The sequence below is a fragment of the Pteronotus mesoamericanus genome, unplaced genomic scaffold (assembly GCF_021234165.1).
Source record: "Pteronotus mesoamericanus isolate MK-2021 breed Mesoamerican mustached bat unplaced genomic scaffold, CSHL_Meso_final contig_73, whole genome shotgun sequence".
Lineage (NCBI taxonomy): Eukaryota > Metazoa > Chordata > Mammalia > Chiroptera > Mormoopidae > Pteronotus > Pteronotus mesoamericanus.
In genome coordinates, this window is record NW_026555245.1 from 931,683 (window position 1) to 949,496 (window position 17,814).

The 17,814-nt window shown below is 39.4% G+C and overlaps 1 protein-coding gene and 1 non-coding gene across 2 annotated transcripts in view; both read left to right on the forward strand.

Annotated features, from left to right (window-relative positions):
* The window catches only part of UBAP2 (ubiquitin associated protein 2), a 129,236-nt gene that overhangs the window by 89,264 nt on the left and 22,158 nt on the right, over nt 1-17,814 (forward strand). The window contains exons 10-15 of the mRNA XM_054582913.1: nt 2,619-2,686; nt 4,686-4,875; nt 7,651-7,864; nt 14,064-14,338; nt 15,104-15,273; nt 16,363-16,576. Coding sequence (XP_054438888.1) covers nt 2,619-2,686; nt 4,686-4,875; nt 7,651-7,864; nt 14,064-14,338; nt 15,104-15,273; nt 16,363-16,576 — 1,131 coding nt within the window. The remainder of the gene's footprint in view (nt 1-2,618; nt 2,687-4,685; nt 4,876-7,650; nt 7,865-14,063; nt 14,339-15,103; nt 15,274-16,362; nt 16,577-17,814) is intronic.
* Nucleotides 4,995-5,077, forward strand: LOC129078537 (small nucleolar RNA SNORD121A). Its single transcript, XR_008529985.1, has one exon. It is a non-coding gene; the product is annotated as a small nucleolar RNA SNORD121A (small nucleolar RNA).

Genomic DNA, 17,814 nt, shown 5'->3' on the forward strand with positions numbered 1-17,814 from the left:
TTACTCGAATTTTTCCTAAGAGTTTTTTGGGAGCAAAAATGTTTTAGCCTGTATATTCTGTTGCCTGTTGTCTGGGTCATAGGCAAGTTAGAAAATCAGCAGTGGATTAGAAGGTAAAAAGGAATGTATTCAAACCTACCTGGGTTGACCTGTTGACATTGGATGAGGCATCTTTCCTTTCTGAGCCTTCTCTTTTCTTTCTTTTTTTCAAGCCTCTTGTTTTTATCGATATAATGAGTATCATAATAATTGACCTGCCTGATCACAGGGTTTTTCTGTGTGTCAGAAATAAGCAGTTCAGCTAACAAGCAGTTCAGATGTACGCACATGTAGAAATACTGATATTCTGCTGTACAGACCATAATTTTTGTAACAATGATCAGGCTAGATGACTGAGAGATGGCAGGCTGTGGGGAGAAAAACCCCAAGGTGTAGTTGGAGGTTAAAAGCGGAGGGGTTGCTGGGTGAGGGAGGTTGCCTGAGGCAGACAGGTACCTCAAGACTCAGTAGAAGGGAGCTTGTGCAGAGCATGAGTGATTCAAGACTTCTGCCCTGTTATGCAACATGGTGGCTGGAAGAGGGGCAAAGGAAAACATAGCTGACATTAGCCCTCATTGATTGAAAAGGTGGATACTTCCACTGGCTTCTGGCACACGTGGGATTTTGGTAGAGGACTTTTAAACTGAAGGCAGGCAAAAGCCTCACTCTTGCTTTGCCCCACTCGGATGGGAGTGGCAAATGCGAGGACCACTTGGGGTTTCAGCCTGCATGGTTGGAAGCCAGCTCCTGGAGGCAGGGCCCCATGCTGGGGTGCTTGCCTTGTCAGGCACCAGCCCTTGGGACGATATGACCCAGTGCAGGATGGCCCAAATGAAAGAACAGATCAAAGCTCCAGAAAAAGAGCTAAGCAAAATGGAGATTAGCAATCTATCAGATGCAGAATTCAAAACAATGGTTATAAGACTGCTGAAGAAATTCAGTGATGACCTCAGCAGCATAAAAAGACCCAGTCAGAAACAAAGGATACACTAATTAAAATAAAGAACAATTTACAGGGAAATAGCAGTAGAGTGAATGAAGCCAAGAATCAAATCAATGATTTGGAACATAAGAAGGAAATAAAAAACAACCACTCAGAACAACAAGCATTAAAAAGAATCCAAAAAGATGAGGATAGTTTGAGCAGCCTCTGGAAAAACTTCAAGAAGTCCAACATTCACATCATAGGAGTGCCAGAAGGAGAAGAAAAAAAGCAAGAAATTGGAAATCTGTCTGAAAAAATAGTGAAAGAAAACTTCCCTCATTTGGTGAAGGAAATAGATATCAAAGTCCAGGAAGCACAGCAAGTCCCAAACAAGATAGATGCAAAGAGGACCACGCTAAGACATATCATTATTAAAATGCCAAAGCTTAAAGATAGACTCTTACTAGCAAGAGTAAAGAAGTTACCAGAAGGTTGCTAAATGAAAGGGGGAAGAGGGGAATGGGTGAAGAGGGGAACAGGGCAGATTAAGAAGTACAAATAGGTAGTTAGAGAATAGCAAATACAGTATAGGAAATAGAGTAGCCAAAATACTTACACATGTGACCCATGGACAGGAACTATGATGGGGGGATTGCTTGAGGGCGTGGGAGGTGCTGGGTGGAGGATGGAAACGGGAGAAAAATCAGGACAACTGTAACAGCATAATCAATAAAATAAAATTTAAAAAAGAATAACAACAGCCTTTGAATAGCAGTATCATTAGTTGATTATCTTATTAGATCAACATTTATTAGCCTTTAAAGCCCATGTCTTACTTTGAAAATGTAAAAAAGAGCCTCTTTCAATAATGTCACTTGAACTTTCATTTTATCCTGTGTGCCTTAAAAGTGTATTAAAACAGTATGCATGAGTCTCAAGGTGATTATGTTGAGTGAAAGAAGCCAAAAAAGATTGAGTATTTTAAAATTCCAGAATTTACAGCCTCATCTTTAGTGACAGCAGATTGGTTGCTGCCTGGGGATGAAGGTGAGTGGCGGGAGAGACGGATTGCTCAGGGATAGTAGCAAACTTTCGGTGCACTATAGGAATGCTCACTGTCTTGATTTGGTGATGGGTTCATGGGAGTACATGTGACAAAACTCATTTAATAATTCAGTTAGAGTATTTGCAGTTTATTGTATGTTTCATACCGCTAAAAAATTATTTTTTAAAAAGAGCAAGGAAACCCATTAATTCAAGGTTACTAATAAATATTAAAATCACCTGTCTTTGGGGAAAGAAAGCGTAAATTATTTTGCCTTTTCAAATCTCCCTACTCCTTTTTGGTGTTCATGGTAACATTGGTATTCTCATGTTCTATAATGTCAAATAGACTGAGACTTGAACCGTGGTGTGACTTCACTTCACTGTGTTGTCCCCTGAAGTCCTTATTGTGGGCTTATCAATCTAAAATTATTTTCACTTCAACACAATTACTTGTCATGATCGCCTGTATTTTCTTTCGCATAGACTACCTTTCGGGTGAGCTACAATAAGAGTACTGGTGACTAAAAATTGTTAGGAACTTGATACATCTTTGGTTTTATGTTATATAAAGTATGCTTAAAAGATTTTTTCCATCCCTTTCGTACAGCTTTCTGAAACAAAAGTTTTCACTGCCTCATCTGTTCCACCAGAGAATCATGTCACACCTGGACAAAGGTAAACACTTTCAGCCATCTTTTGTTTGTGATAATTGAAATTTTTTGCCTCAGGAAAATCGTTTTGGTTCTTAGGTCTGTTGATTATTTTGATCTTTCCTTGAATCTGTTTTTTTCCTTTTCCTTCTTAGACTTTGTTTTATCCCAAACCTACCTAGTGAGCTGACAGAGCATCCATCATTTCCTAATAGGTTGTATCCACTGATGAATTAAAATGGCAGTTACATTTGTGTTTTGCTATCATTTGTGGCAGAGATTATGTTAAACCTATATAATGGTTCTTTTGTACTTTTGTGAACATGTCTTTTTGACAGATGAACTTAATATTAACTATCCTTTGGTTTCTTCATCTATAATGCTATTTATTTAGATCTTTTCATGCTGGTACAGACTTCTCATTTTTTATGTTCTACTAGTTTTAATCCAGTAGTCTCTTAGATTACAGAGAAGGAAGGAGCTTCAGGGGTAATAGAAATGCTGGTAGAATTTGTACAGAACTGAATTACATCCTAGTTTTTATAATAACTAAAAACTTTACATTACACTTTCAAAATGCAGTGACCCAGAAGGATGAAAACCTTGATACATATTACACCTGAGAATGGAAGACAGTTTTGAATCTAACATGCTCAATCTCATGTTAAATGAGATGGTTATAAGACTGTTGCAGAGAAATAAAAATGATCAAAGGTTATGTCTTGCAATATATTGTTTTGTGAATTGCTAAGAATTTCTTGTTAAATGGATATAACCTCTTAGTTGAATTCTTTACTCAATGAATTTGATAGGATCATTTTCATCTTTTAAAAAATATGAAGTGGGCTCTTCATGGTTATTTTTCAGTAGACAGTGCTTAGTATTTTTAATGCGTGTATCTCATTTATCTTTTGGAATAGAACTTGCTCTGTTTTTGTAGTAATGCAACTTTTTTGGATTAACCATATGTAATATAATTATCCTGGGTTTGTATTCCTGAAGTACCCCATAAGCCAGATAGTTAACTTGGATCCAAAATAATAGTTTGGGACTTCAGCCTGTTTATGGCTGAGTCAGAGAGTGGTAGTACACGAGTAGAGGAACTCAGGCTCAGGAACTTTGCTCTGTATCAGGAGTGTGTCTTGAATTATTTCACCTTTTAGCATCTGCCTTACTCGCATTGTAAAATTTTCAGTTAAGAGGACTGACTGGAAACTGGCCTTTGAAGGATTTTAATGGAGCAAATTACCATGTTAGGGTAATTCTGTATACTTTGCAGCTCCTGTGGAGAAGAGTTAGTAGTAGCTCACTCACATATCAGGTAGTATTTATATCTGGAGACCATTTCTTCCTCATGCTTTTAGGTTTTTAGTCCCTGGTTTTCAAATTGAAATATTTGTTTTCTGGGGCCTCCACGAGAGTTGTAGTTAACAGAGTGTTTTTAATATAGTGTGCGTTTTTTATTGAATACTTAAAGGAGAAAATTATATGAGATTTGTATGAACTTCAATGTATTATTGTATAGAATGCAGAACTTAGAGGAACATTTATGATAAATGTGAAATTGCTTGAATGGCCTACTATTACTGTAGTCCTCATTTCTCCCAAAATATTGATTCATTCTCCTTTAGGAAATTTTGAGACTCTGATTCCAAGTACTAAAAGGAGCAGAATATCCTAAAGGGAAACAAGCCAAACTTTAGAAACTTAAGTTCACTCAGTTGCCCTGGATTTTTCAAATCGGTTGTCACTGTTCCTTTTCTGTGGAAATATCACAGTACACCTTTTTGTTTTTCTTCTCTGCAGAGCCCTGCCTCAGTCTCGTTGGTTTCATATGGGGTGCGTGGGTGTGTGAGTGTGAGTGATGTGCTCCTTTTGGCTCCCCCTAAATGCCAGTTTCCAAAGGTTTTCCTTACTTAAGTAATTTTTGGCATGGATTTACTTTATATTGATTCACTTCTCAAATTCATTTGTTGGTAAGATTTGTTTATGACTTGTTTCTCATTTACTTTTTGTCTGCTTAGCATTGATCTGGTAGCCTTGCTCCAGAAGCCTGTTCCTTCCAGTCAAGCCTCAGAAGTCAACTCCTTTGAAACTTCCCAACAGCAGGGCTTTGGCCAAGCCCTTGTCTTCACAAATTCTCAGCACAACAGTCAGATGGCACCAGGGACTGGCAGCTCCACTGCTGTCAACTCCTATTCTCCTCAGAGTCTGGTAACTCACTTTTATTTCAGTATGGTATTTTAAGGAATGTGCCATGAGCAACTGTATTCTAGAATGACACATGCCTTATAACTATTTTCTAAATGTGGAAATTTTCGACAGCATACCTAGCCCAGAAAACAATGATGTGTTCATTTCCAAGCACATATCTGATGATTCCATGTGGAATTCAACTACTCTGAGTTTTCTGGACAAAGATAAAAATATTTCTTTTTGAAGTTGAAATCTTTTCAGGCATAGTCACTCAGGCATTCTCCTTACTAATGATTTTTTCTTGGATTGTGTTTCAAAGTCTGTCTCTGTACTTAAGATGTTAAAATTTTTATTTCCCAATTTATATAAATGCAAATATTTGTCAATATTGTCTTGCTAAGATGCTGCAAAAACCGTTCTTTCCAAGTCTGTCTAGGTGCTTACTTTTCTTGTATTTTTATTTATTTTGTTATTCCATAAACTTAATGTACTTTTCTTAAAAGGCCACACTATGTAGTGGGGATCCTTGTAATTTGTATGTTCTTTCATTAAAGCAGTGTCATCTGCTGCTGCATATATGACTCTTGACTCCCCATGAGAGTCAAGCTCCCATCAGAAAGAACTTAAGGAATTTTTACGGAAGGGTGTGAAGCTAGGCTGATGGAAGCAGAAGGGCTGAAAGCATAGAATGTAAAAGAATGCAGCTACAGCAGGGGGAAGTGAAGTCCCTGTCCAGCTGTAGGCAGTTATGAGTTGGCAGAAGGGGGGTTAGAAGGACCATAAACATAGATCCACAGCTTTCACTAATGATAATTATTTTGGTTCAGTTTTGGTGCATTTTACCTGAAATCTGCAGTGGAGAAACAGACTTTCTTATGAATGTGATGCAGTCTTTTCCTGACTCAAAGTCGTTTGCTATACCCTAATAAAATACAGAATTGAATATGCAGACTTTTCATGGCTATATTCTATTCTGTACAGCATGTCATGTCAAGTATACAGCTGGGAATATAATTGGCATTTTTAGTGTTACTGATGATTGCACATGAGAGGGTGTCCGTGCTCGAAGTGGGACAGGCCCAAGCCCTAGTGCCCTCTCTGCTTTGAGAGGGCTTAAAGTACACACCACGCAGCTTTGATTGAGCCATCATGCCCTTTCCTCCTCCGCCTTTCCATCTGACCAGTGTCATGTATACCAATGTCCTGCTGAAATCTTAGCTAGGCCACTGAGAGCATAGATAGGACATGAGGGTTTTTTTCTTTTTTACAGTGACCTTCAGGTGTGTTATTTTTGGCATGAACAACACCTTGAGAAACTAGTAAGAATTGTTTGTAGTTCTCAACCCTACTGTGCTCTTATAATCAATGGGGAACTTCAGTAAATAACAACAGTAATAATGATAATAGTAAAATAATGCCAGACAGTTTTTGGGCTTGGGAATTGGGCAGTTGTGTGTGTTTGTGTGTATGTGAGTGCATGTACACATGTGTACCAATACACACATTTTTAAAGTCGATTGAGACATATACGTGGAATTGAGAAATCTTTTGCTGGTGTTAGTCATTGAGGCAGGGATTTCACTGGTGTTGTAAAGCACACAGAAAATGCATTTTATAAAACTAGCTGATGCAGGATAGAGATTATGCAGGAAAAGATGAAGAGTAGAAGCATCATCTGGGAAGCCTTCATTGTGCAAGTGGGCTTGAGCTAGGTTTTGGCAGATTTGTAGCAATGAAAGAGAAGTGTAGTGGGTAGCATGAGCCAAAAATCTCGAGTATGATAAGTAATGTTAGCACAACTATTCTAATAGATTCTGTGATTGACATGTAATACTGCTCACAACCCAAAGGTTTGCTCACATTAGATGATTTGGATTTCCTTAGAACAACAACTAGGATCCTCTGTGCCCTTGAATATTGATAAGAAATAACTATTTCAGCTTCCTAGATCTGACCTCTTGAGGGAATGCAAATCACTTTTGTTTTTGACCTTTCAGGTGGTTTTGAAAGTTATTTTTGACAAAGTACTTGTTTCAGAAACTGAATGATTTTGATAATATAAAAATGCAGTAGATCTGTCACTATGTTCTTTAGCATAGGCTTTAGTTTTCCTGAGATCTTCACATCTAACCTGACAGGATAGATAGGGGAGGTGTAACGTTGTCTTTTGTATACTCGCTTGTGGAACTATTTGGTGTTCTTTAGTCATCTAAACAACTTGTGATAAACACAGCAATGGCCAGGGTATTTGCTCAATATATAGATACCTCCTATGTCTGATTTTGGAATACTAACTTTTTTAAGTAAATATTGTGACCCGCATTTAATCTTAGAGACCAGAGACCTCACATCTGACCTTTTTGTGACCAAACTATTCTAACCATTAAGGATGATTACTCTTCCACACATTTAAAAAAAAAACACTGTAGTTTTGTTTTATAAGCTTGTGTTTGTCATTTAATTCAGGACATTCCTCCTTAGTTTAAAAAGATAGAATTTTATTTGTGAATTTGTAACATCACTTCCTAAAAATACCAGTTTCTTAAAATCTAGGGAAAATATTTACCTTTCCTTTACCTTCTTATATCAAAATCAGGAAGTCTTGCTGGATTTATTTAGTCAGATCTTGTTGCATAGTAATATTTTCATGTCGTATTTATTCATATGAGTCTTACTAATTCAGATGTTCTGGCTCATAGTTTTTGAAATTCTTGTGGAAATACCTGGCATGTTTTAAAGCCTGGGTTAGAAATTCTGTATTGTTTAGGATTTCTGTTTTCTTTCCCTTTAAAGTCGTCCGTCCTTGGTTCAGGATTTGGAGAGCTTACACCTTCAAAAATGGCAAACATCACCAGCTCCCAGATTTTGGACCAGTTGAAACCTCAGAGTTTGGGCCAGTTTACCACCACCCAAAGTTCACAGCAGAATAGTACAAGTCCCCCCACAACCGCTTCTTCTTGGGACCTCAAGCCCTCAGTTACCCAGTCCTCAGTCCTTAGCCATTTTGGTAAGTATACATTTTCTGTGGTTGTTCACAGCCTAAACATTACAGAGGCTGTTGACTTGTGAACACTAATGTGGAATCTGTCCAGAGGTTTTTTTTTAGTATAATTTTACAAAGTTTCTGAATTAAATCAGTCATATTTGTATTGTATAAATAAATACCTGCATTTATTTGTTAGTAGTGGTAGGTCATACTTTGAAGAGATGTTTAAAAGCATGGTAAAGGCATGCAAATAAAAGGAAACAACTTTGCATAAATGCCTATACAGAATTTTCTAAGCTGCATTAGAAAAAGGTGGTGGCAGAAGGTGGAATATGGACATTTTAAATCACACCAGTTTCATCGCTTTCTCCTTTTAACATTTGCATGTATCCACTATGATTTGGTTCAGCTTTACCATCTGTGGTTTATAAACTAAAGACACCACATGTAAGTTGGAGGTTTTCTAAATTCTACTCACATAGGTTTTGTGACATTAAACTACCATTTCCTGCCTTGGCCATGTGGCTCATTTTGTTGGAGTGTCATCCTGTAAAACAAAAGGTAGTAAGTTTGGTCCCTGGTCAGGGCACATACCTAGGTTGCAAGTTCAGCCTCCTGTTGGGACACGTATGGGAGGCAATTGATCAATGTTTCTCTCTGACATCAATGTTTCTCTCTCTGTCGCCCTCTCCCCGTCTTTTCTCTCTAAAACCAATAAACATGTCTTTGGGGGACGATTTTTAAAAAAATCTCTAAACTACCGTTTTCTACCAACACATATCACACTGTCTTAAGGAATATCAGGGGGTTACATTAAACACAGGGTTGGTTATGTGGACCGGTATATGTTTAGGGCATATTGAGTGACACGGAAGCACATTTCTCTGCTGAATGAGATGGCTTACTGTTACGGAAATACCGGAGACTATTCCCAGGTTTGAAGTGATGCCTGACGAGGAAATTCATTAGAGACTTAATGCCCAAGGTTTTATTGTGGGGTTGGTTATGTAGGCACCCTCTCTCTGCTTGGTACACACCAAAATTCCAGATTCCTAGAAGGAAAGCAAGTATTCAATGCAAGCCATGTGGTACAAATATTCAAGGCACAGAGTCACCTTTATTGGTTAGAGTTGGCACTCTTTCCCTACAGCCTACAAAAATTCTTTATTCTCAGACACTAGCCAAGAGCTAATCTTTCAAGCCAGCATTACTTAAAAAATTTTTTTTTCTTTCATTCTAAAGAGACGGGGAGGGAGAGAATCGTTCATGTGAGAGAGAAACATTGATCGGCTATCTCTTGCATGCACCCCATCTGGGGCCTGAACTCGCAACCCATGCATGGCCCTGACTGGGAATGAAACCTACGACATGTCCCACCAACTGAGCCACACTGGCCAGGGCACAAGCCAGCATTTCGGATGGCAGCTCTGGACCTTTTATGTTAACTTTTTCTGGCACATTTACTAAGTGATAATGAGGTTTTAGATTTAAGGATGCCATTTGTTTCTTCTTTTTAAAGTCTGTCCTTTTTTTTTTTTAAATGTACCTCTCATGTTAAATCCCAAAATAAATTCATCTAACATAGAAGTACCCTAAGTCATGGGTTGGTAAAACTTCAACTCAGTCTGCTACCTGTTTTTGTAAATACAATTTTATTGAAACACAGCCACAGCCATTTACATATTGTCTGTAACTACTTTCAATCTACAAAGGCAGATTTGAATAGTTGCTAACAGACAGCTTTTAAAGCCTAAAATAATTTACTCCCTGGCCCTTTGCAGAAGAAGATTGCTAGAGTTAGCATTTCAAGTCAGTGGTGAAAAAGTGTTTATTGCTATTAGATATCTGGCTGAAAATTGAAGTTGGATCCCTAACGTCCACTCTACACCAGGCATGGGACAAATATTTAAACATAAAGAGTGAATTCAGAACACTAATAGAGAAAAACATAGGAAGATTTTGATACACTCTGTGTGAGGTGGAATTTTCTAAATATGACAGGAAACACCATAAACCAAAGAGGAAACAAACTGAAAAAATATTTGAAAATTGTATCATAGACAAAGTGCTCATAACTTCCTTAGTATAAAAAGAAAAACTAAAATTCAAGGAGACCAACAATGAAGTTAAAAAACGGTTGAAGAGGTATGGCCATAGCAAGTTAATAGGCCAAGGATACTTAAGTATATCAGTGATGCTTAACTTAGATCATTTTGTTTTGCATCTTTTATACCTGTTTTCACCAGTGAAATTAATAAGGATGAAAATTTGGTATGTAAAAAAGCATGTGTTCTATTTCTATGGATAGGACTTTTAAAGTGTTTAAAGTTGTCAAAATTTATAGTCTAGTCATTTTTTGAACATATCCAGCAACTGATTTCTTGTAAGTATACTTTCACTTGAGCAAAATGTCTTACATAAAAATATAGTTGTTGCAGCACTGTTTTCCATAGCAAGAGATTGGAGAACTTAAAGTCCATTAATGTAGTTCTAGGTTTAGAATGTGATACCTGTGTACACTGGATTACATTTTATGTGGCCATAAAAATGAAGTAGCTCTTTTCACATTAATATGGAACAGTCTCTGAAACCTGAATGGTTGTGAGGAAGTAAGATAGATAGGAAACGTATGTGTCTTTCTCTGTGTATTTTGTGTATTGAAATACTGTCTCTGAAGATACTCAAGAAAGTGGATACAGTGTCTGCCTCTATGGAACGAATCTGGGGACAGGGTGGAAGGGTGATTGGTAGTCATAAACATTTTTGTACCTTTTGAATTTTATAATACTACATATGTTACTTAGAGAAAAACTTAGTAAAATAACTTTCAGAAGTTTAGTAGAAAGTCCGTAAAGCAACAAAAATATAATTCTCTGTTAGCTCAAGGCCAGATGCATATAGTCATTCCATAGTATCCTTACCCATAAACTGAATCTCCTCTCTGCTTAAGAAATTAGCTACAAACACATTCAGGCATCCTTTTCCATTTATCATATTACAGGGATGGTCAAAATTAGGTTTAGAGACTTCAGTCCAGATGGCAGCATAGGTAAACAAGGCTTGCTTCCTCTTACAACCGCATCAAAATTACAACTATAAAATATACCACCATCACTCAGAACTGTCAGAAATTGAGTTGAATGAAAGTCTGTCAACTATGGAATTAAAGAAATCACATCCATCTCGACTGTTAGGAGGGGTGGAGACATGGAATGGGCTGGTCCCACACCCACGTGTGGTGAATAAAAATTTGGGAGGGATATATCAGGAGCGGGGAGTATCAGCCCTACACCATGACCCCAAGCCCAGGGTTCCTGTGCCAGGAGCACAAGTCCCTGTAACTTCTGGCTTCAAAAACCAGTGGGGACTGAGTCAGTAGAAAAAACTGCTGGAGTCCCAAGCAGTTACCCTTGAAGAACCCACACACAGACTTACTCAGACTCACTCTCTCTGAGCTCCAGCACTGGGTAGCAGCATGAAAGGCACCGGTGGCATAAAGGGAGGAACTGAAGTATCTGGTATCAAAGTGGGAGCTGGGGGACAGCTTTCTTCTAGATGGAAATGCAGACAGAGGCCATTGTCCATTTTTTGAGCCCTCACCCCAAGGAGCCACAGAGCTGGCAGGCTAGTGCCATATTTGAGACTCCATCAATCTTGTTAGCACAGTTTGCCCTGCCCTGGAGATCCCCTGGGGCTCCATCCCACCCAAATTATGGGCCCAACCAAACTCTTAATAATGACTTTTCCATAAATGGCTCTTCTCGGCTCATGCTTCATAACTTCCTAAATCCTGTCTTGCAAACAATAGCCAGCCTAAGTAAGCCCCTAGCCCCTGTACCTCTTGCAAAGTAGCCCCAGGTCTAGCACTAGCAGCAGCCAGCCTAGAGTCACAGCATGGCTTCCCCTGGGACTCTCCAATCCCAGCACATGTAACAGCGATCTCAGACTGCTGTGTTGCTCATGCAGGGTGGCCCTGGGCAGAACACAGGTCGGGGCTGACCTTGGCCAGCACCACCCAGGAAACCCCAGGGCCAGTGAACAGCTACAGACCATATCAGAGCACCACCACCCTGCCCCTGCACAGCTGATCCTCCATGGAGGGTGGAGGTTAGTGGTCAGTGGTCACAGCCAATCCTTGCAGTTGACTGGCCTGGGTAAATCCCTCCCATTGATCTGCCAACAGCAACCGAGGTTGAACTGCACGAGGAGGGTGTACTCCGCCCATACAAAGGGCAGACCTCGAGTACCCAGCTTGGATGATAGAGGAGGCTGTGCCACTGCACCCTACAGGACGCCTACTACATTAGGCCACACGACCAAGACATATGGGCTCAAAGCAGCTCTACCTGATACATAGAAACAAACACAGGGAGGCTGCCAAAACGAGGAGAGAAGGAATCATGGCCCAAATGAAAGAACAGATCAAAACTCCAGAAAAAGAGCTAAGCAAAATGGAGATTAGCAATCTGTCAGATGCACAATTCAAAACACTGTTTATAAGGCTGCTGAAAGGAACTCAGTGAGGACCTCAGCAGCATAAAAAGGCCCAGTGAGAAATGAAGGATACACTAATTAAAATAAAGAACAATTTACAGGGAAACAGCAGTAGAGTGAATGAAACCAAGAATCAAATGAATGATTTGGAACATAAGGAAGCAAAAAACAACCACTTAGAACAACAAAAATTTAATGAATTTTTAAATTCATTAAAAAGAATCCAAAAAGATGAGGGTAGTATAAGCAGCCTCTGGGACAACTTTAAGAGGTCCAGTGTTGACATCATAGGAGTCCCAGAAGGAGAAGAGAAAGAGCAAGAAATTGGAAATCTGTCAGAAAAAATAGTGAAAGAAAACTTCCCTAATTTGGTGAAGGAAATAAATATCAAGTCCAGGAAGCATGGAGAGTCCCAAACAGGATGAATGCAAACAGGTCCACTCCAAGATATATTATAATTAAATTGCCAGTATTTAAAGATAGAGAGCCTTAAAAGCAGTAAGAAAAAAGCAGTTAGTTGCCTGGAGGGCAGTTTCCATAAGACTGTCAGCTGATTTCTTAAAAGAAAACTTTGTAGACTAGAAGGGATTGTCAAAAAATACTCAAGTCATGAAAAGTAGCAATCTAGAGCCAAGATTGGTCTACCAAGCAGAGAGATCATTTAGAATCAAAGGGAGACAAAGAGCTTCCCAGACAAAAAACTAAAGGAGTTCATCATCACCAAACCATTATTATATGAAACGTTAAAGGGGCTTATTTAAGAAAAAGAACAATAAATACAAATCTGCTAACGATTGAATCTAAAAAGGAAACTAAGCAAACAAGGAGAATGGAGACAGAATCATGGATACAAAGAGCATTTTAATGGTTGCCAGATGGGAGGGGGATGTCGGAGAATGAATGAAGAGGTGAGGGGATTTAGAAGTACACATAGGTAGTTACAGAATAGCCAGGGGGATGTAAAGTACAGCATGGGAAATGGAGGAGCCAAAGAACTGATACCCATGGCCCATGGACATAAAAATGGTGGGGGGATTGCCTGAGGGAGTAGGGGGTTCTGGGAGGAGAGGGACCAAGGGAGCAAAATCAGGACAGCTGTAATAGCACAATCAATAAAAGGTAATTAAAAAATAAAAAATAGGTTTACAGCCCTAGCTGTTGTGGCTCAGTGGATTGAGTGCCAGCCTGAGAACCTAAGCGTCGCAGGTTCAATTCCCACTGTAGGGCACGTGCCTGGGTTGCAGGCCATGTCCCCAGCAGGGGGCATGTGAGATGCAACCACACATTGGAATTTCTCTCCCTCTTTTCCTCCCTCCCCCTCTCTAAAAATTAGTATTTTAAATAATTAAAAGAGAAAACACCTAATTACTAAAATTCTGCAGCACACCAAAAATTATATATTTAAAAAAGGTTTACAGTTGTAATGCAAATACATAATGCAATAATAAACAATGATGGAAGAATGAACTCCTGTGTTTTGTGTACTCAAGTGTAAACCTACTTTTGACCGTCCCTCAATATTCATTACATACATGCACGAAAGCAGGTGCACGCCTGCACAGAGAATACTGATGGGATTCAGCTAGAAGATGGTTGGGAGAAACTGGTGGTAACTATGACTCTTCACTGCCAGTGATGGTGAAAGAGGGAGCTCTAAACCCATGTCCCAGAATAGTTGATTGTTGCTTACTTGTTTTTTTTAACCCCCTCTTTACATGTTTCCTAGACTTTAAATCTCAGCCTGAACCATCCCCAGTTCTTAGCCAGTTGAGCCAGCGACAGCAGCACCAGACTCAGACAGTCACTGTTCCTCCTCCTGGGTTGGAGTCCTTCCCTTCCCAGGTAAAACTCCGAGAGTCAGCACCCAGAGATAGTACCTCCACTGTGAACAAACTCTTGCAGCTTCCCAGCCTGACTGTTGAAAACATCGCTGTGTCTGCCCACCAGGCACAACCTAAACACATCAAACTCACTAAGCGGCGGATACCTCCAGCTTCTAAGGTGGGTATTCCATTGTGAAGTCACAGTCCAAGGTGGATGTACCATATTTTGCTGTATGTAATGTGTACTTTTTTGCCCAAAATTTTGAGGGAAAAATAAGATTGCACATTATACATGAGTATAATTTCTACATACCATGGGTATAATAATTCCATGTGTAATGCGCAGAAAAACATGGGTGCAGATTATACACAGGACACATGATACACCGCAAAATGTGGTATTTTAACATTTAGCTTAAGTGTTGGGTTAGCAAGTCTCAGTAACTGGATGTACTATTTTTCAAGCACATAGTTTACTGCTTTATGAGGAATTGGCAGTTACTGAGTGAGTGGACTAAGATTAGAGGCAATTGGTTTGTACTGAGAGAAAGAGACTAATTCAAATTAGAGGACCTGGCTCAAAGAACCTGGTGGTCTTGTGTGTTTAGCTGTGTCTCATGGATGGAGGATGAGTGGATCTTGGCCAGATAATGCTTTAAGGAGCTCTCCTTTACTCATCCACAACCCCAACCCCTCTCCTTACTGCTCCAAGAAAGCAGTTGGTAGCAGTGACCATTCTCCTGCTAGCTTTTAATTTTTCTTTGCTGTTTTCCCTCCTATCTCTTTTTTAAAAATACAATACCTTTTCCTTCCTTTTGGCCTTTCTGTTATTCAGGCTTGCCAGGTGTGCCTTATGAACCCAGTGTTCATTTGGCTCTGGTATAGGTCTTTGGGACTTGAAATATATGACCTCTGTTCCTGACATGGCAGCTTTGCTTTGCAGATCCCAGCTTCTGCAGTGGAAATGCCTGGTTCAGCAGATGTCACAGGATTAAATGTTCAGTTTGGCGCCTTGGAATTTGGATCAGAATCTTCTCTCTCTGAATTTGCATCAGCTGCAAGCAGTGAAAATAGTAACCAGATTCCCATCAGCTTGTATTCGAAGTCTTTAAGGTACGTAACTTCCCACATCTCTGGTTTTGACTGAAGTAAGTCTTTTATTTGCAAGGTAAACAGCATAGAACTTAGGAAATCACTTTGCAGTACATTCTACAATACACAGACAATACACTCTATAGTAGTGGGTTTGTGCAGCCGTCACCAGTACCCAATCCAGAATTTTCCTTTCATCACCCTGAAAAGAAACCCTGTGCCTGTTAGCAACTACTCCCAATTTCCCTCTCCCCTCATCCCCTGGCAACCCGTAATCTGTCTTTGGATTTACCTCTTCTGGACATTTCATATAACTAGAATCATGTAATTTATGTCCATTTGTCACTGACTTATTTCACTTAGAATAGGTTCTCAAGGTTCATCTACGTTGGAGCATGTGTGCATTTTGTTTACAAATAATATTTGTGCACACATACCGCATTTTATTTATTCATTCATGAGTTGATGGACATGTGGATTCCCACTTTTTGGCTAGTATTAATTATGTTGCTATGAACATTCAGTTACAGATTTTGTGTACTTTTGGTTCTTTGGATGTATAAGTAGGAATTGCTGTGTTATATTGTAACTTATATTTAACCATTTGAGGAAACATCAAGCATTTTCCAGAGTGGCTGCCACATTTTACATTTCTATGAATAATCCCTAAGGGATGCAATTTCTTCACATCATGCCAACACTTAGTTTCCTTCAGTGGAATATTTTATAAATAGAAAAGTCCAGATTTTAGATTTTATTACATTAGTTAATCTTTCCACTTTCCAGAGCCCAGCCAAACCTGATATTTTCTTGGGTTCCCTTTCTAAAGTTGGCCTCAGCTATCTGGATTCCTTAAAGAATCATAAAGCTCTCCCCTTGCCTGTTAATTAAATTATAGGTGGGTCTGAGTTTTTTGATGGGTGGAGCTGGACTAGGGGGTTGTTTTGAATTGTCACTACATTGTCAATAAGTTTAAAGAATGCAGTGGTATAAACTTGTGGTTATAGACATGTTTGTTTAATTTGGAGTATGACAAAGTGATGAAATAATTCTACTTCATGAAGCCATGGAAATTGACACAAATTTATGTCTTACACATTTTCTTTGTAGTGATTCTTTGAATACCTCTCTACCAATGACCAGTGCAGTACAGAACTCTACCTATACAACTTCAGTCATTACCTCCTCCAGTCTGACCAGCTCTTCCCTGAGCTCCACTGGTCCAGTAACAACGTCTTCCTCCTATGACCAGAGTTCTGTGCATAACAGGGTTGCATACCAAAGCTCTGTGAGTTCATCGGAGCCAGCTCCAGGAACTGTCACAGTAAGTGGTCTTTTGGGTTTCTTCTTGTCCTATTTGGAGCTTAGTGTGTAGTTTGGGAAGGTAAGGGTTTGGATTGAGACTTTCTTTTACAAATTGGCTAACCTTTTGAGTAGCATCCTTGTGGTTTGTTATATTTGGTAACAATAGGCAACTCATTTGAAATCTGCAGTTCAAGCACCGTACACACAGGAGTGTGTGTAAATGACCCCAGAAGCTTAGTATAAGGAGTGGTTTGGATGGGGAAAGAGGGGACTGTAATCTTCTCTGTAATATTTTAGTTCCCTTTAAGGCAAAGATATTCAAGCTTTATTAGTGAGAGCTACTTTAAAAAGTGGATAATAACAGCCCTTACTGAGCCCTGACTGGGAACTGACTGGTGTGGCTCAGTTGGCTTGACATCATTTCACAAAGTGAAAGCATTGCTGGTTCAATTCCTGGTCAGGGCATATGTCTGGATAGTGGGTTTAGTCCCCTGTTGAGGTGCGTACAGAAGACAGCCAATCAGTGTTTCTCTCTCCCATCGACGTTCCTCTCCCTTTCTTCCTTTCCATCTCTATAAAAAATAAATACATAAAATCTTAATAAAAAATAATAGCCCTGGCCTGGCCGGGTAGCTCACTTGGTTGGAGTGTTGTCCCATGCACCAAAAGGTTGCGAGTTCGATCCCAATCAGGGCGTGTATGGGAGGCACGCGATTGATGATGTACACGATTGATTTGCTCACTCTCTGCCCTCCTCCAGCCTTCCTCTTGCTCTAAAATCAATGAACATATCCTCAGATGAGGATTTTTAAAAAGTGGATGATAATATAAAAATATTAAAAATCATTGAATTGGCCTAGCAAAAATTTGGGTTTGCTTTGCTTTTTTTCTCCTCCCTCCCTCTCTTCCTCCCATCCATCCTAAGATTTTATTTATTTTTAGAGAGAGGGGAAGAGAAGGCTACAGGGAAAGAAATATCAAAGTGAGAGAGAAACATCGATCAGTTGCCTTTCTTATGTGCCCTAACTGGGGACCGAACCTGCAACCCAGGCCTGTGCTCTGACCAGGAATCGAACTGGCGACCTTTTGCTTTGTGGGATCATGCCCAGCCAACTGAGCCACATGGGTTAGGGCTGGATACATTTTCTAAGTTTCCTTCTAAGCAGGAGATATTTGTACATCTCTACTTAAAAGATTTTTTTTTAATCTCTCTTTGTTTTTTTTATCTTTTATGTTAGATAATTTCCTCAAATATCT